This window comes from Oncorhynchus nerka, linkage group LG3, assembly GCF_034236695.1.
Source record: "Oncorhynchus nerka isolate Pitt River linkage group LG3, Oner_Uvic_2.0, whole genome shotgun sequence".
In the NCBI taxonomy this organism is placed as follows: domain Eukaryota; kingdom Metazoa; phylum Chordata; class Actinopteri; order Salmoniformes; family Salmonidae; genus Oncorhynchus; species Oncorhynchus nerka.
In genome coordinates, this window is record NC_088398.1 from 19067023 (window position 1) to 19086467 (window position 19445).

Here is a 19445-nt window from a genome sequence, read left to right on the forward strand (position 1 = left end):
ATTGATTGCCCCCATCTATCTTCAGAGCTCGTGCTGTTAGGTGACCTAAACTGGGACATGCTTAATACCCCAGCCATCCTACAATCTAAACTTTATGCCCTCAATCTCACAGAAATTATCAATGAATCTACCAGGTACAACCCCAAATCCGGTAACACGGCACCCTCATGGATATCAACCTAACCAAACTGCCCTCCCAAATACACCTCTGCTGCCGTCAAACCAGGATCTCAGCGATCACTGACTCATTGCCTGCGTCCATAATGGGTCTGCGGTCAAACGACCACCCCTCATCTCTGTCAAATGCTCCCTAAAACACTCCAGCGAGCAGACCTTTCTAATCGACCTGGCCCAGGTATCCTGGAAGGATATTGACCTAATTCCATCAGTAGAGGATTCCTGGTTATTCTTTAATATAGCCAGCAGCATACCACCCTGCATACCACTGCTGGCTTGCTTCTGAAGCTAAGCCAGGTTGGTACTGGTCAGTTCCTGGATGGGAGACCAGATGCTGCTGGAAGTGGTGTTGGAGGGCCAGTAGGAGGCACTCTTTCCTCTGGTCTAAAAAAATATCCCAATGCCCCAGGGCAGTGACTGCCCTGTGTAGGGTGGTGTCTTTCAGATGGGACGTTAAACGGGTGTCCTGACTCTCTGAGGTCATTAAAGATCCCATGGCACTTAACGTAAGAGTAGGGGTGTTAACCCCGGTGTCCTGGCTAAATTCCCAATCTGGCCCTCAAACCATCACGGTCACTTAATAATCCCCAGTTTACAATTGGCTCATTCATCCCCCTCCTCTCCCCTGTAACTATTCCCCAAGTCGTTGCTGCAAATGAGAACGTGTTCTCAGTCAACTTACCTGGTAAAATAAAGAATAAATAAATAAAATAACTTCTTATGGCTGGGGGCAGTATTGAGTAGCTTGGATGAATAAGGTTCCCAGAGTAAACTGCCTGATACTCAGGCCCAGTTGCTAATATATGCATATTATTAGTAGTTTTGTATAGAAAACACTCCGAAGTTTCTAAAACTGTTTGAATTATGTCTGTGAGTATAACAAAACTCATATGGCAGGCAAAAACCTGAGAAAAAAATCATTGCCTATCGAATAGTGTCTACGGGGTCATATTGCACTTCCTAAGGCTTCCACTAGATGTCAACAGTCATCACCTTGCTTGATGATTCTCCTGTGAAGGAGGGGAGAATGGGAGCTGATCATGTGCGCTCACTTGAGAGAGTTAGCTCTGTTCCATTGCATTTCTACAGACAAAGGAATTCTCCCGTTGGAACATTTTTGAAGATTTATGATAAAAACATCCTAAAGATTGATTCTATACTTCGTTTGACATGTTTCTCCGAACTGTAATATGACTTTTCGTCTGAACTTTCGCCTGGACTTGCCCTCGCGTCGTGAGTTTGGATTGTGTACTAAACGCGTGAACAAAAAGGAGGTATTTGGACATAAATGATGGACTTTATCAAACAAATCAAACATTTATTGTGGAACTGCGATTCATGGGAGTGCATTCTGATGAAGATCATCAAAGGTAAGTGAATATTTATAATGCTATTTCTGACTATAATGCTATTTCTGTATGGTTTGTTTTGTTGTCTGAGCGCTGCACTCAGATTATTGCATGGTGAGCTTTTTCGGTAAAGCTTTTTTTGAAATCTGACACAGCAGTTGCATTAAGGATAAGTTTATCTAAAGTTCCATGCATAACACTTGTATCTTTTATCAATGTTTATTATGAGTATTTCTGTAAATTGATGTGGCTCTCTGCAAAATCACCGGATGTTTAGAAGCAAAACATTACTGAACGTAACGTGCCAATGTAAACTGAGATTTTTGGATATAAATATGAACTTTATCGAACAAAACATACATGTATAGTGTAACATAAAGTCCTATGAGTGTCATCCGATGAAGGTCATCAAAGGTTAGTGATTCATTTATCTCTATTTCTGCTTTTTGTGACTCCTCTCTTTGGCTGAAAAAATGGCTGTGTTTTTCTGTGACAAGGTGCAGACCTAACAATCGTTTGGTGTGCTTTCGTCGTAAAGCCTTTTTGAAATCGGACACTGTGGTGGGATTAACAACAAGTTTATCTTTAAAATGGTGTACTTCTATGTTTGAGGAATTTTAATTATGAGATTTCTGTTGTTTTGAATTTGGCGCCCTGCACTTTCACTGGCTGTTATCATATCGATCCCGTTAGCGGGATCTAAGCCATAAGAAGTTTAAAAGTGCTTTCCTCACCATCTTAAATAAGCATGCCCCATTCAAAAAAAATTGGTTCAAAAACATCCTGTGACGTACTACATTAGCATCGAATAGCCCCCGCGATATGCAATTTTTCAGAGAAGTTTTGCATCCTGTAGCACAAACTCCAAAAAGTTCTGGGAAACTGTGAAGTCCATGGAGAATAAGAGCACCTCCTCCCAGCTGCCCACTGCACTGAGGCTAGGAAACACTGTCACCACCGATAAATCAGCGATAATTGAGAATTTCAACAATTTTTCTACGGCTGGCCATGCTTTCTACCTGGCTACCAATACCCCGGTCAACAGCCCTGTAAACTTGCCCAAGCCTCCCCATTTCTCCTTCACCCAAATCCAGATAGCTGATATTCTGAAAGAGCTGCAAAATCTGGACCCCTAGAAATCAGCCGGGCTAGACAATCTGGACCCTCTCTTTCTAAAATGATCAGCCAAAAATGTTGCAACCCCTATTACTAGCCTGTTCAACCTCTCTTTTGTATCGTCTGAGATCCCCAAAGATTGGAAGGCTACCGCGGTCATAGAACCAAACTGATACAGACCTGTATCTATACTACCCTGCCTTCCTAAGGTCTTTAAAAGCCAAGTTAACAAACAGATCACCGACCATTTCGATCCCACTGTGCCTTCTCCGCTATGCAATCTGGTTTTCGAGTTGGCCATGGGTGCACCTCAGCCACGCAGAAGATCCTAAACGATATCATAACCGTCATCAATTAGAGACAATACTGTGCAGCTGTATTCATCGACCTGACTCTGCCAATCACCACATTCTTATCGGTAGACTCAACAGCCTTGGCTTCTCAAATGACTGCCTCGCCTGGTTCACCAACTACTTCCCAGGCAGAGTTCAGTGTGTCAAATCAGAGGGCCTGCTGTCCAGACCTCTGGCAGTCTCTATGGGGGTGCCACAGGGGTCAATCCTCGGGCCGACTCTTTTCTCTGTATACATCAATGATGCTGCTCTTGCTGCTGGTGATTCTCTGATCCACGCAGACGACACCACTCTGTATATATCTGGCCCTTCTTTGGACACTGTGTTAACCAACCTCCAGATGAGCTTCAATGCATTACAACTCTCCTTCCGTGGCCTCCAACTGCTCTTAAATGCAAGTAAAACTAAATGCATGCTCTTGAACTGATCGCTGCCCACACCTGCCCGTCCGTCCAGCATCACTGCTCTGGACGGTTCTGATTTAGAATATGTGGACAATTACAAATACCTAGGTGTCTGGTTAGACTGTAAACTCTCCTTCCAGACTCACATTAAGCATCTCCATTCCAAAATTAAATCTAGAATCGGCATCCTATTTCACAACAAAGCATCCTTCACTCATGCTGCCAAACATACCCTCATAAAACTAACTATCCTACCGATCCTTGTATTCGGCGATGTCATTTACAAAATAGCCTCCAACACTCTACTCAGCAAATTGGATGCAGTCTATCACAGTGCCATCCGTTTCATCACCAAAGCCCCATATACTACCCACTACTGTGACCTGTATGCTCTCGTTGGCTGGTCCTCGCTTCATACGTCGCCGCCAAACCCACTGGCTCCAGGTCATCTATAAGTCTTTGCTAGTTAAAGCCCCGCCTTATCTCAGCTCACTGGACACCATAGCAGCACCCACCCGTAGCACACGCTGCAGCAGGTATATTTCACTGGTCACCCCCAAAGCCAATTCCTCTGTCGGCCGCCTTTCCTTCCAGTTCTCTGCTGCCAATGACTGGAACAAACTGCAAAAATCACTGAAGCTGGAGACTCATATCTCCCTCACTCGCTTTAAGCACCAGCTGTCAGAGCAGCTCACAGATAACTGTACCTGTACATAGCACATCTGTAAATCACAGTATGGGGCGGGCTATTTATTTGATTTACTTTGCTCCTTTACACCCCAGTATCTCTACTTGCACACATCTATCACTCCAGTGTTTAATTGCTATATTGTCATTATTTCCGCCCTATGGTCTATTCATTGCCTTACCTCCCTTGTCCTACCTCATTTGCGCACACTGTATATAGACTTTTTCTATTGTATTATTGACTGTATGTATGTTTATTCCATGTGTAACTCTGTGTTGTTGTTCGTGTCACACTGCTTTGCTTTATCTTGGCCAGGTCGCAGTTGTAAATGAGAACTTGTTCTATACTAGCCTACCTGGTTAAATGAAGAATTTAAAAAAATAGGCCAATCTCAAAGCTGTCACCCCTGGTGAAAATACTTGAAACTAACTCTATTTTATCAATGTACCAATCGGGCTTCAGGAAGAAGCATGCACAATTACAGCAGCCATGAAGGATGTCAATGATATCACTGAAGCCCTTGACAAAAAACAGCACTATGTCTCACTTTTTATTGATCTCTCTGAAGGCTTTTGATACAGTTGATCATGCTATACTGAGGCAGAGATTGTTGAGTGTAGGTCTTTCGGAGCATGCAGTTGCATAGTTTGCTAACTATCTGTCCTGATAGCATTCAATTTGACGGGCTCATGTCTGTTAAAATTGTCTGTCTGTAATGGTGTGCCCCACGGCTCTGTTCTTGGTCCCCTCTTATTCACTATTTATATAAGTAATTTAGACCAAATTTGCAAAATGCGCAACTTCACTTTTATGCTGATGATACTGTTATGTATTGTTGTTCCTTGTCTCTCACAAAAGCATTCCAGAACTTGCAAACTGCTTTTTATACTGTTCAACATACCTTGTGTCAATTGAAGCTTCTCCTCAATACTGACAAAACTAAACTAATGGTGTTTTCTAAATCAAGAAATAGATCTCTGAACCTTTCACCTATTACTACCTGTCAGGGCAATGATATTGAGACTGTAACATCATATAAATATCTTGGAATTTTAATTGACAATGGCCTGTCTTTTAAATTGCATTTTCAACAACTTACAACAACTTGTAATCTGAAATTTTTATTTTAGGAATAAGGCTTGTTTTTCTTTTGAAGCCAGGAGGCTAGTATCAGCTACATGCATGCCTTTACTAGACTATGGGGATATTTTATATGTGAATGCTTCCGCTCAGTGTTTGAGATCAATTGACAGCCTTTACCATGGCACATTGAGATTTATTTTAAACTGCAAAACCCTGAAGCACCACTGCACTTTGTATACCAGGGTTGGCTGGCCTTCTCTAGTCACTCGTAGGCTCAGTCACTGGCATACTTTTATTTACAAAGCCATTTTGGGGTTTACTACCATTTTATTGTTCAGAAACATGGTGGGTACTCTTCGTTCGCAGGACTTTATCCTGCTAACTGTTCCAAATGTCCGAACTGAATTATGTGCTCTGCGCCATCGGCTTGGAACGCCTTACAAAATACTTCTAAACTGGAAGAACTTGTCCCGATTGGTGTTTTTAAATCACTGATGAAGGATTTTGAGACTGATTCCCTGACCTGTCAATGTTTTTAATTTGCTGTTTTAAGATTTTGTTATGCTCTTGTGAATTCTATGGTTTTTACTAGATTACTTGTAGTTTTTCATGTTGTCTTACTGTAATTCTGTAATGACTTGGTGCTGCCTATCTTGGCCAGGACGCTCTTGAAAAAGAGATTTCAAATCTTATTTAACCAGGAAGGGCTCATTGAAAGGTTAAATAAATACAATTAAAAAATCTGTGAGTGAGACTCACAAACATCTCAAATAAGCGAGTTGTGGATGTTTTTGGAGGATCTCTAGTTAAGGGAACTCCTAAAACAGCACTGGGGAGCATTACAGGCCGAGGTGGCCAACAATAACTCTTCCAGAGTTGGCTGACGATGCTGAGCTGGCCAGAACCCTGGCTGACATAACAGAGCGAGCGAGAGACTGCTCGGGGGGAAATTCCCTTTTCCATCCTTTCACAAGAGAGAAAAGAGAAATAGGGAAAGAGGGAAAGGTGATAAAGAGAGCAAGAGAGAGCGATTAATAGAAAGACAAGACGGAAAGGGAATGAAAGAGAAAAAGCATTCAAGACGAGGCATAGCGCAATAGAGCGAAAACAGTGGAAGAGTCGCTCGCTCTCGAGGAAGAGAACTGAGAGGGCGAGAAAGAATGAAGTGTAGAGAAGAGAAAGCGCAGGGTCTTTTCCAGTAGTGGGCCAGGCTCGTCGCTAGACAGTGCGAGTATAATCCTTCCCTGTTATGTCTGGCCAGGTAACTTAAGCTGTGTACTGTAGGGGCTTTACATCGCCCCGGCTCATGTAGCAACAAACACTAATATAATGGAGCAAAATCACAACCTTAGGGACCCAGAGTATAGACACAGTGTTCTCTCTACGTCCCTCTCTTCAGTTATCCTTCCCTCGCATCCTCTTTTCCCCCCCTTTTCTTTTCTCCCTCTTTCGCGCTCTTTTTTTGTCATTGTGTTTTTCTGTAGAGTAACCTGTAGACGTGGCTTTTTAAAAGCATCTTCACTGTGAAAACTCAGAGGTAATTGAAGGGTGTCGAATCGAGAGGACGTTTGACCACAGACACTGTTGGCCTTTAAACTACTAGAATATTGATGGTTAAAGGATCTTCAAATGTTTTCAATGGGCAACTAATCCCAATTGCTGCAGGATCAGCTAAAATAAATATCCTGCCATCAATGAGGGGTGTGGTTGAAAGAATGAGGGGGGGGGGGTGTAGAGGGGACTGACTGAGGATGAAGGAAAAAGCTGGAGGGAGAAAAGAAAGGAGTGAGAAGGAAGGAATGATAGTAAGAGAGAAGACTGAGACCAGAAAGGACTGGGGGAAACATTTTTCCCCTTTCAGGTCCCCAGCCGCCATTGACTAGTCGGCACTCTCTAAAGACAAACAGTGTGTGTGTTTAGGAAGAGGGGGACGTCCTGCCTGTAAATCTAAACTGGTCCCACCTCTTCACACACCGTATCCCAGACACCCCCCTGTGTATTCTCAGGCAGCCACGGCAGAGTTACGACCCTCACTCGCCACTGTGATTTACTTTCATGGGCCATGTGTGTGTGTATTGTCTCACCTGAGCTGTCATTGTTGCCCTCTGTTGCCAACTCATGGTCGACACACCTGACCTCACTATGGGGTCACTGGTAGATATGAGGCCTATGAGGGTTTCTGTAGTAGTTATGAGAGTGGGCTACTTTTCTCCAAAGTTGAATATGAATATCTTGTATGTAATATTATTTTCCCTAAAATCATTGATTTTAAGCACACCCAGCAACATGTCCTGTCAACACACAGCAACATGTGCTGTCAATCATCCTCTCTCAATGGATAATGGAAGTAGTCTGGAACCTCAGCAGCCTGATTACACCAGCACTAGTCATACTGCATGATATCTCACTGAGTGTGTCAAGTCTCTCTGACCACTCTGTTTATTTGACCCCAGGGCGACCGTAAGGGATCCTGTTCATTGTGCAGCTGTAATGATGTCATCGATGCGATGAAACGTCTGTGTGTGTGTGTGTCACTGATCAAAGGGAGGACATCTACTGTATCACAGCACATAATGAACAGACAGAGGCACAGACAGACAGACAGAAATAAACAAACGCTACTCAGAACTAGACACCCAACTATTTAGCCGTAATATGTAGTCTGTGTATGTGTGTGGGAGCTAGTAGATACAAGTGCATAAGTGTCTGCATGTGTACGTGGTGTGCCCATGTGTACAGTACGTGTAACCAAAAGTGTGTATGTGAAACTGTGTGTGTGTGTGTGTCTCTCTCTAGCTATATCGAGTTACGGGGGAACATAAACAGTGGGCTGTGGGCTCTTCCTGTGCTTCCCAGAGCAGAGCCCAGTCTACTTACCTGCAGGGTTGAGCTCTTTCATATGGGCCAGCAGCAAAGCAGGGGAAACACAAACACAACACAGTCACTTTAAAGGGCCCTGGCCTAGGGCACGTAAACACTGGAGCCCACTCATTCACTTTACACACACCCCTACCCCCTTTCACCCCCTCCCTTCATCCCTCCCTCACTACTTCATCCCCTGCTTTAGTCTCTCCCTCCTCCACTCCGTTCCACCTCTCTCGTCTCCCTGTTCTCATCTCTCTGGAAAGTGGAGTCCTCTCCTCGAGTCTTCATTATCTGCACCAAATGAAGAACTGAACAGGTGAAAGTAAATTCCTGTTGATTGCTGAATGATGATGCCAACAAATCTTGATGCACCCCATCCGCACATGTCATCACAGTCACTGTCGGTCTCTCTTATTAAATGTGTGCTCAGAAGGCAAAGGCTCTACCTTAGACACAGACAGCAGGCTTGAGACTAACAATAGACAATGAGACAGACAGAATAACAGAACAGACCTTCTAGGCTTAAGTACCAGACTGACAGAATACAGACAGTCTAAAAACAGAGACATCGACTACTGTAGCTACAGACGGCCAAGAATAGTTTAACATCAATTCAGGAGACAAAATGGTTCTAGTCTGCAAAACACATTATCAGCCAGCTGTGGACAGATTCATTCTATAATGATTCAATTGAGAGAGAAAAAAAAAGTGCACATTCTTAAAAATAAAAAAAAATCTGCTAAACCTCTGTTATTGACATAATCAATGACACACAATCAACTACACAGTAATTCGTTTGACAGTGAGTGAAGTTAATTAAATGCTGGAGGACTCAAGGTGGTGCTGAATGTGTTTCAATGACTGAGGAATGAGCTCTACACTGAATCATGTGCCACTGATTCCTCTAGCAGTCTAGCAGCACAGTCAATGAGGGCCAGATTGACTATTAAACTGCAGCATGCCCCCGGTGCTGTGCTTGTGTATTTCACGCTTTGTTAGCGCTGATGAAAGGCAGCCACCTCTCTCCCCTTCTCTCTGGGTGTAGCCACATTGGCTGCCGAGGAGAGGAGAGGAGAGCGGGGCAGAGATTTAGCACAGGTCAAATGGAGCAGAACACAAGACAAATATACAGATAGAGGGGATATGGACAGATATGCGCACAAACAAACACAAAACACGTAGAGGCTGATTAAAAATGAATGTCAACTAATTGATTGAGACAGTGGATGGCCCCCAACATGGCCCTACTACATTCATTTGTGGAGGGTGAGAGAGCACTACTGCAAATCCCTTTGATGGGCTCTAGGAAAAGGAGAGTAGACAGTAACAGAGAATTTTTGAGTTGTAATCGTTGCCTCTGGGTGCAACGGCAGGAGAGAAAGCCCCCAGTATAGACGGCTGCATTCCTCCCATTCCAGCCAGGCATTCAGAGGAGAGGAGTGGAGGAGACTGCTAATGGAGATTAACACTGCTCTGTCTAACACCTAGCCACTGGGCTAACACATCCACACACAGAAAGAAATATAGTCCACTAAACAGTCATATATCCACAGGTGTGTGTGTGTGTGTAGCCATCCCTCCTACCCCTGCTGTCAGTACATCTCTTCTCTCTGTTACTGTGATCTAAGTAATGTCTTACTGATCAAAACACAGGGCAGCCGTCGCTGGAAGGCCCTGTGAAAAACTCCAGGCTCCTCTCTTTCCACCCCCGCTATTTTTAGCATCACAATAAAATTAAAAACGCCTCGATATTTCCAAGCCATTTCACATTTAATGTGCTTTCAGGGAACCTTTCCACAAGACGCTGCCAACACAGACAGTCCAAGGGAAACAATAGTATAAATGCCGCTTTGAATCAAGTGAAATAATAAAACCCATGACATTTTAATTGAAATAAAGAGGGGTTTTGTTGGTTCGAGGGGAGAGTAATGTCTTCCAGAAATACATACTGCCTGGAACCAGATGCCTCGATGGATACAGCGCTGAGTTCAGTCCGCTGTTACCCATTCAGTGGTTTTAAAGGGTACAGAGCTGCTACAGCCAGATGTCAGCACTGTTACAGCCAGCTATCAGCACTGTTACTGTCAGTCCATCTCGTTACAGACATATCAGTACTGTTACAGTCAGATGTCAGCACTGTTACTGTCAGTCCATCTCGTTACAGACATGTCAGTACTGTTACAGTCAGATGTCAGCACTGTTACTGTCAGTCCATCTCGTTACAGACATGGCAGTACTGTTACAGTCAGATGTCAGCACTGTTACTGTCAGTCCATCTCGTTACAGACATACGTCAGAGCTGTTACAGTCAGAAGTCAGGACTTCTATGGACTTATTGTAAGATAAGTCACAGACAGGGAAACCTAAAAGCATCAATTCATGAGAGAGATGAGGCAAGTGTGATATGTTTCCGACGTGTTTAAGAGGTTGTCAGTGTGTGTACCTGTAGGAGAGCTGTAAGATACGGCCACGTCTCCAGTCAGGTCTGCTGGTGGATAGTGCCCATTCAGGAAGGCAGAGAACGCCACCACAGTGGTAGACCCAACACCTGTATAAAAAATACACACACAAAAAAAAAAACACCCCGTTTTAGACACACAACACACTGTCAAACACAGACATGACGACTCAGCACTTTAAAAAGTGTGGAAAGGACAGGAAACAGTATTCTCAACACTTACCAGGCCTAAAAACATACACACAGTCACATACTCTCAGTCTCACACATAGTTACATGCTCAAACATCTCAACCAGAGGTGAAGACAGCAGGGTTAACAACATTAACCAGGCAACTCTAACATACACACAGAGAAAGGGTGCCTGTGGCACAAAGAGGAGGGTGATGATTTGAGTCCAGTTCTAATACCCTAACAGAGTCAGAGAGAGAAGGTAGATGGGGATCAAAAACTGCCTGGGAGGAAAGGCCAGATTTCAGCTAATGGCTTTGGAGAGAGGTCGAGCCAAGTTACACACACAAGTTACACAGAGCCCTGTTTGAATGGGCACACCGACCATACGTCAGGTGGTGTGGTAATGAGGCGTGACGTATGGAGCCCAGAGCAGAGTAGGGCCGGCACAGGTGACTGAGCCAGGGGCATGTGCCAGGATTCCCCACTACACACATATCAAGCACCCTACTCTGTATGTCTGTCTGTGTCCTGCTCTCTCTCGGTCTGTAGTGAAGGAATTTCACAGACCATCTAGCTATCTTTTCATTTTCAATCTGTCCGCCTTTCCTTGTCTAAAACCTGCCAACCATGAATAATTTTCAGTTGTGTAAAGTACCTAAAAATACTTTAAAGTACAACGTTTACTTTTACTTCACTACATTCCTAAAGAAAATAATGTACTTTTTACTCCACACATTTTCCCTGACACTCAAAAGTACTCGTTACATTTGGAATGCTTAGCAGGACATGAAAATGGTCCAATTCACACACTTATCAAGAGAACATCCCTGGTCATCCTCCTGCCTCTGATCTGGCGGACTCACTAAACACAAATGCTTTGTTTGTAAATTATGTCTATGTGTTGGAGTACACCCCTGGCTATCTGTCAACAACAACAACAAATATTGTGCTATCTGGTTTTCTTAATATAAGCAGTTTGAAATGATTTATACTTAAGTATATTTAGAAACAAAATACTTTTAGATTTTCATTAAAGTACTATTTTACTGGGTGACTTTCACTTGATTAAGATATATCTTTACTTTTACTCAAGTATGACAATTGGATACTTTTTCCAACATTGAGAATTGTACCACTTCAGCATGGTGGCACGACACCCACACTGCTCAAATCAAAGGCAAGTGCACCTTTTTTAGCCTAATAAATGATGTTGGCAGAAGACTGGCTCACTAGGAATGGTAGACTATTATGGGTACTTGGTAATTGGTTTTGCTTCAGAGCTAACTAGAAATGTGTTTAAATGTACAATATTGGTCTCTCCCTAAGAGTTTCTGACAAGGTGGTGCTGATGTAGACCCTAAAGTTGGGTAGGGAGAGGTCTGGAGGGGGTCAGTCAACTTCCCTCTTAGGAAGTTGGAAAATTTTGCATTTTTGAAAAACATGTAACTGCCATTTCCTGAAACCTAGAGTCTTAAATTATATCAAACAATGTAGCCAACACAGAAGTCCTGTGTAGGGTTTCCACCCACTCTGCCTAGCACTTTGGTGCTGAAATTTCACTTCCTTATGTTATAAAATACATTTTACCAAGACAAATATGATTATTCATGTTCTGAAATGTTCAGGGGGGTATTTCTGAAACATGACATAAAAAAAGTTGGATTTCGTAACCTAATGTCATGTCTCAAAATCCATATCCATCTTACTTCTATTTTTATGTCCTGCGGATTCGAGAAGAAAGACGGGAAAGTGAGCCTGTCAGGTAGCCAGTAGCCTTAATTCTCACACAGAATCCAGCCTAGATGACGTGATAACATTTTCCAAAATGTTCACCACTTTCTTTCCATTGATTTAAAATCACCCTAATTCTGGCCATCCTACAAGGGTAAAAACCACAATAACTTTTGAAAGGATTGTGATATGGAGGTGAGGTTTGGACCATTGGTTTTCTTTTAGGATTATTTACACAATTATGTTATTATACCCGTTGGTAAAAAGATGCGTTATTGATTGAACACCCTACTAAATTGAGGTGGTTTCAATGACACATTTTTATAGATTCAATTTAGGGGTAATGATTATTCTCATTAATGGGTGTCTTTATGTGGATAGTCTAGTGAAAATGTAAACTGGCTTCATTTTGTTTGGGGAGAAAATAAAACATTTGAATAATTCAATTACTGGATGTAATGTAGTAGTCTAGCTAACTGCAGGTAGTCTAGCTGACTGCAGGTAGTCTAGCTGACTGCAGGTAGTCTAGCTGACTGCAGGTAGTCTAGCTGACTGCAGGTAGTCTAGCTGACTGCAGGTAGTCTAGCTGACTGCAGGTAGTCTAGCTGACCGCGGTAGTCTAGCTGACTGTAGGCTATTTAGAATATGAAACAACTGAACTAGGCCAATATGAGCCAGTTCCAGATCTCCATCCCTGACCTCATCCATCAAGTTCGGTCTGACTACTAGACTACCATTCATTCAACATGCCTTGTTGCCGTTGGTGAACTGACTATAATCACATCATTAGCAGCCTACTGTTGACATCTGGCGATATCAAGATGACAGATGAAGAATTGATTCATTAACATAGGACTAACAGTCTAACATAACTTGCTGGGAAGGAAAGTATTAGCGCAATTAGGGGCCTTATTTTTTTACATCGCCGTTTCTTTATGTCAAGTTGAAAACAAATCTGTGTCGAAAAACCATTAGTCTCATAACACCGGAACTGACCGATTTCCTGATATCAAGGAGCACGCACATCAAGAAACGCCCCAAATTGCAGTCTGCAATTACACCATATTTGTATTTTAGGGGTGTTTTTCGTACCAGCGTACTTTGACTTCAAATTGCCTGCATGGTACGCAAAAAGTGTGCAGGTTGGCAGGTCGTCTGTTTCCCTCTTCTCCATCTCTCTCGTTGTATTCTTCTCTGTCCCTGGCTCTTCCTGCTGACACGGGGCCCAGGGGGGTTAGTGTGTTCTGTAGCACCAACTCCAACACCCATCTACTATACATGGAGGCAGTCAAAGGTCAGACAAGAACCCTTAACATGAGCACACACAGCGCCAGAGAGGAGGAGAGATGGTGGCTGAGTGGAGAAAAAAGAAAGACACAGATTACGAGGGGAGAGAGCGTCAAAGGAAGAAAAAGAAAGGAGTGGGAGAAGAGGCAGAGAAACCAAAAGGGCCGGCACTTTCTCTGCGCTCCGTCAGACGCTCTGACAGCGTGACGAGCCCTCTCCCTCCATCACTCTCCTTTTCAAAAACGGGGGCAGGCTTGCTTTTAACCCCTCGACCCTGACGCCGCGAGCAAATAGTGACCAGACAGTCTAAGTGTTACCACACCATTAGCGCCCAGCGTAGAACAACAATAACAACAAAGGAACAGGACACAAATCCCCCTCGTATCTCCTTCCCCCCTCTCCTTCCTTCTCCCACTCACTCCTTCCCTCAGGGCCTGAGCTAAGTGGAGGACATTTCGCTTTGACCTTAGGTGACCTCGGCCACCCACCCCTTGGAGAAGACGGGTCAAGAGGGGTCGGCAGGGTAATGGGCACCGCACACAGAGCAGAGAGGGAAAGTGTGTTGAGCGTGTTTGGCGTGCAAAGAGTGTGCGTGCGCGCCACTGAGAGAATCATTGTGTATGTGAGCATGTGTGAGACCGTGAAAGAGACTGTAAAAGAGAGAATGTTTGTGCATGTGTGTGAGAGAGTGTCTGCAAGAGTATTAAACATTGTAGTGTTTTGGTGTTAGGGTGTGTGTGTGGGGGCACATACTGACACTTGCAGAGACCCATTAGGGATCTCGGGGACAGATCAGCAGGGCGCTAAATGGCCACCTTTGACCTTTTGGGGTCAAGACAGGTCACATCCCTGTGTAGGGTCTGTTAGAGCAATCCACCCAAAGCCTCTCTGTGGTACGTTCCACGAAGCAGGACCATCAGATAAGACTCACTTAACATATACTACCAGTCTAAAGTTTTAGAACCCCATACTCATTTAAGTTTTTTTCTTTATTTTTACTATTTTCTACATTGTAGAATAATAGTGAAGACATCAAAACTATGAAATAACACAAATTGAATCATGTAGCAACCAAAAAAAGTTAAATCAAAATGTATTTTAAATTTGAGATTCTTCAAATAGCCACCCTTTGCCTTGATGACAGCTTTGCAAACTCTTGGCATTCGCTTAACTAGCTTCATGAATGCATTTCAATTAACAGGTTTGCCTTCTTAAAAGCTCATTTGTGGAATTTCCTTCTTAATGCATTTGAGCCTATCAGTTGTGTTGTGACAAGGTAGGGGGGTATACAGAACATAGCCCTATTTGGTAAAAGACCAAGTTCATATTATGGCAAGAACAAATTAAATAAGCAAAGAGAAACGACAGTCCATCATTACTTTCAGACATGAAGGTCAGTCAATACGGAAAATTTCAAGGACTTTGAAAGTGTCTTCAAGTGCAGTCGCAAAAACCATCAACCGCTATGATGAAACTGGCTCTCATAAGGACCGGCACAGGAAAGGAAGACCCAGAGTTACCTCTGCTGCAGAGGAAAAGTTCATTAGAGTTACCAGCCTCAGAAATTGCAGCTCAAATAAATGCTTCAGAGTTCAAGTAACAGACACATCTCAAAATCAACTGTTCAGAGGAGACTGCGTGAATCAGGCCTTCATGGTCGAATGGCTGCAAAGAAACCATTACTAAAAGGACACCAATAAGAAGAAGAGACTTGCTTGGGCCAAGAAACATGAGCAATGGACATTAAACTGGTGGAAATCTCTGGAGTCCAAATTGGAGATTTTTGGTTCCAACCGCCGTGTCTTTGTGAGACGAGGTGTGGCTGAACGGATGATCTCCGCATGTGTATTACCCACCGTAATGCATGGAGGAGGATGTGGGGGTGCTTTGCTGGTGACACTGTCTGTGATGTATTTAGAATTCAAGACACACTTAACCAGCATGGCTACTACAGCATTCTGCAGTGATACGCCATCCCATCTGGTTTGGGCTTAGTGGGATACACCATCCCATCTGGTTTGGACTTAGTGGGATACACCATCCCATCTGGTTTGGGCTTAGTGGGATACACCATCCCATCTGGTTTGGGCTTAGTGGGATACACCATCCCATCTGGTTTGGGCTTAGTGGGATACACCATCCCATCTGGTTTGGGCTTAGTGGGATACACCATCCCATCTGGTTTGGGCTTAGTGGGATACACCATCCCATCTGGTTTGGGCTCATTTGTTTTTCAACAGGACAATGACCCAACACACCTCCATGCTGTGTAAAGGCTATTTTACCAAGACGGCGAGTAATAGAGTGCTGCATCAGATGGCCTCTACAATCCTCACACCTCAACCAAATTGAGATGGTTTGGGATGAGTCGGACCGCAGAATGAATGAAAAGCAGCCAACAAGTGCTGAGCATATGTAGGAACTCCTTCAAGCCTGAAAAGTATTCCAGGTGAAGCTGGTTGAGAGAATGCCAAGAGTGTGCAAAGCTGTCATCAAGGCAAAGGGTGGCTACATTGAAGAATCTCAAATATAAAATATATTTGGATTTGTTTAACACTTTTTTGGTTACTACATGATTCCATGTGTTATTTCATAATTTTGATGTCTTCACTATTATTGTACAATGTAGAAAATAGTAAAAATAAAGAAAAAAACTTAAATGAGTATGGGGTTCTAAAACTTTAGAGCAGTAGTGTTTTTTTATAGCAATGTAATGCAACTACTATCATATCAGTGTGGGGGGTGTGAGTCCTTGAGAGCTGCCCAGTTGACTGGTTTAGATTTCTACCTGGCACACTGACAGGCTTAACAATCCACCAGGTTTCCCAGATCTGTATCATATGATGATTATGAGGTAAAGATGAAAGCCACCTCTGAGGTGTTTGCGTGCGTGTGTGTGCGCGTGCGTGCGGGGTGTTACTGTCAGCGTGTACTTATGTATTAATGGAAGATTTGGCTCTTATCTAGAAATGCACTACTTTGTGATTTAAATCAGAATACCAAACCTGTAACCAGGGAAAGAGGAGAGACAGAGACAGAGACAGACAGAGCGAGAGACAGACAGAGACAGAGAGACAGAGAACAAAGGAGGTAGTGTGGTGGACAGGACAGGGGGACTGGGTTGCCATCTGAGATTAATAAAGAGTGAAATAACAATAAAAATCAGAAGGCGCTGCCTCCCCCACAAACCCAGGACAGGCCAAGCTGAGCGGAGGGATGGAGTTTCTAAACAGAGCATCCTGCGGTGGCACACACACACACACACACAGTCAAAGAATCAAAGACACATGGGCATTGGTCTGTTGGTCTGTGCCAAACTCACACACACAGAGGCTAACTGGGCAGCTCCAGCTTCCCATTCCCAATAATAAAAAACAGACAAGACGTCAGAGGAAGGGAGTGAGTGTGAGAGGGAGATCTGTAGAGAGAAAGCTAAAAGCAGAAAGTGTGGGAGATGGAGATAAAGGTGACAAGAGAGAGATAGAGGAGGAGGAAAGAGAGTGTGGGACTCAGAGACAGATGAAGATGGAGTTTATAGAGATATAGTAGATTGAGAGACAGAGGGAAAGAGAAACTAAAAGATGTGTGTACACTGCACTGTGCACTTCAACAAGATACCGTATCGGTATCTTGTCATTCTGGGGTCATTCTGGGTAAAATCATTCAATTAGTCAAAAGTCCCATTAAAACGGTTTAACTGGCTGTTATCCTAACCTGTTATGAAAACAAATCATCTGTGTCGAAAAACCATCAGTCTCATAAAACTGTAACTGACCAATCGCAGGCACCAATGAGCGTTTCCTGACATCAAGGAGCACCCACATCAAGAAACGCCCCAAATTGCAGCCTGAGTTTATAGATATATAACAGATTGAGAGGCAGGGAGAGAAACTAAAACATGTGGTATGTGTGTGTGTACACTACACTGTGCACTTCAACAAGACACAGTATGGGCCAAATCCGGTCATTCTGGACAAAATCATTCAATGAGTCAAAAGTCCCATTAAAAAGGTTTGACTGGCTGTACATCTAGGTGGTCCTGGAAATCTAACGTCAAACGTTTCTATCCTGGGCCAAACACATCCATGGTGGGGTCAGGTATGGGTAGGATGGGGTAGAGGGGTGTGTGTGTGTGTTTGTGTGGTTCGGGGCCTAGGTTTTACAGCAAAGGGCTGCTGATAGACTGGTGGAGAGCAGCGGCAGGTTTCTGTGTGTGGGAGACAAAGAGTGTGGCATAAACACACCGAGTCATCGCTGGTTCACCGCGTGTGTGTTTAATCTGCTGCGTTGTGATGACTGCCATGGTTACGTACGCATTACCTAACTAATCTTTTAGCTGTCATGACTTACAGCTATCTTCAATGACGAAGAAAACTTTTGCTTCAAAATGTGGATCTATAATCTCCAACACCTCTACTAAACTAGAGTAGGCTAGTGGAAAAATGGATCCCAGCTAGGCAGACATACAGGACTTAACACTTTTAGGGCTACCAGACTTTTCTTTAAAATGTTCCCACATCACGTTTGCACTGCTCTCAGACACTGATAAAACCGATAACATGAAACCGGTTTCTAGGAATTGGGAAGGTTGAGGTAGCAGACTGTTCTGTTTGCTTTGGGTGAGAGTTTACAGTGTTTGCTTGACCGTGTCAAGGTGACCATGTACCTCCGTTTCATTCATTCAGATTATAGAACCTTTCATGTCTGCTGTCTCACACTGAAAATGTCTGAGCCCACAGGGGAAAGCACATGTTCCTTCTGTCATTCACTCACTCTCTATAAAGATAAGGAGGTGAGAAGGAGACTTACCCAGAGGTTCCAACACAAGCTGATCCTGGGTGACAGCCAGTGGAGGCTGAACACACACAGTCAGTTTAGGACCCTGCAACGCACAGCGACTCGTCACCTTGATCTGAGAAAGCGAGATGGATGGAGAGAGAGGAGAAAAACAGAAACAGAGGAAGACATTTCACATTTCATTTCTCAAGTTGCAGCTAAAATAGTTAGACGAGTAAGTCAAATTAAATTAGCCTTGATGTCTGCGTCTTGAAGAAGTCAGCAAGTGTGCGACACATACCTTCACTGTGACTGAGGGGACAGGTAGACCATCAATGTCCGGGATGAGCGCTTGCTATAGAGAGAGAGAATGTCAGGATATACCAGTCTGTATGTGCAGCCTTCATTGTGTGTGCCTTCACTCTTTCCCTCTGTCTCTCAATCTACTGTATGTGCAGCCTTCACTTCTGGTCCTCACGATCGTCCTCACAAGGATCGTAAAACAAAGAAAGTTAGGACAAGTGGGAACATTTCGCCGGTCGCCACAAGTAAAAAGTGCTATTTTAGGTTTAGGAGTTATGGTTAGGTTTAGGAGTTATGGTTAGGTTTAGGAGTTATGATTAGGTTTAGGAGTTATGATTAGGTTTAGGAGTTATGATTAGGTTTAGGAGTTTTAAGGTTAGAGCTCGGTTGGGCTTCTACATCTGTTTTAAGATGGGTTTTTGTATAAGCACTTTGTGACATCTTCTGATGTAAAAAGGGCTTTATAAATACATTTGATTTGAAGGGTTGGGGAAAATAGGATACTGAGTGGAATTCAATTGTTTGGACCCCACAAGGATAGTACAACAAACGTCTGTGTCCATTTCAGTGTGTGTGTGTGTGTGTGTTCACCGATGTGCTGTCCATGTTAGTGGAGACTGTGGCTGTAACAGTCAGATCCTCATCTGTCTCTGCGACAGGAAGAATATCTACAACAGAAAAA

The 19445-nt window shown here is 43.5% G+C and overlaps 1 protein-coding gene across 3 annotated transcripts in view; it reads right to left on the reverse strand.

The window, feature by feature from the left end:
- Positions 1-19445, reverse strand: part of LOC115103639 (protein PTHB1) — a 207677-nt gene that overhangs the window by 155534 nt on the left and 32698 nt on the right. For 2 of the 3 annotated variants that reach the window (XM_029624486.2, XM_065009244.1), the window contains exons 11-15: positions 19355-19431; positions 18762-18815; positions 18494-18596; positions 10479-10583; positions 8048-8062 (exon numbers count right to left, since the gene is read on the reverse strand). In XM_029624486.2, coding sequence (XP_029480346.1) covers positions 8048-8062; positions 10479-10583; positions 18494-18596; positions 18762-18815; positions 19355-19431 — 354 coding nt within the window. The remainder of the gene's footprint in view (positions 1-8047; positions 8063-10478; positions 10584-18493; positions 18597-18761; positions 18816-19354; positions 19432-19445) is intronic. The other variant, XM_029624498.2, reaches the window with a different exon arrangement.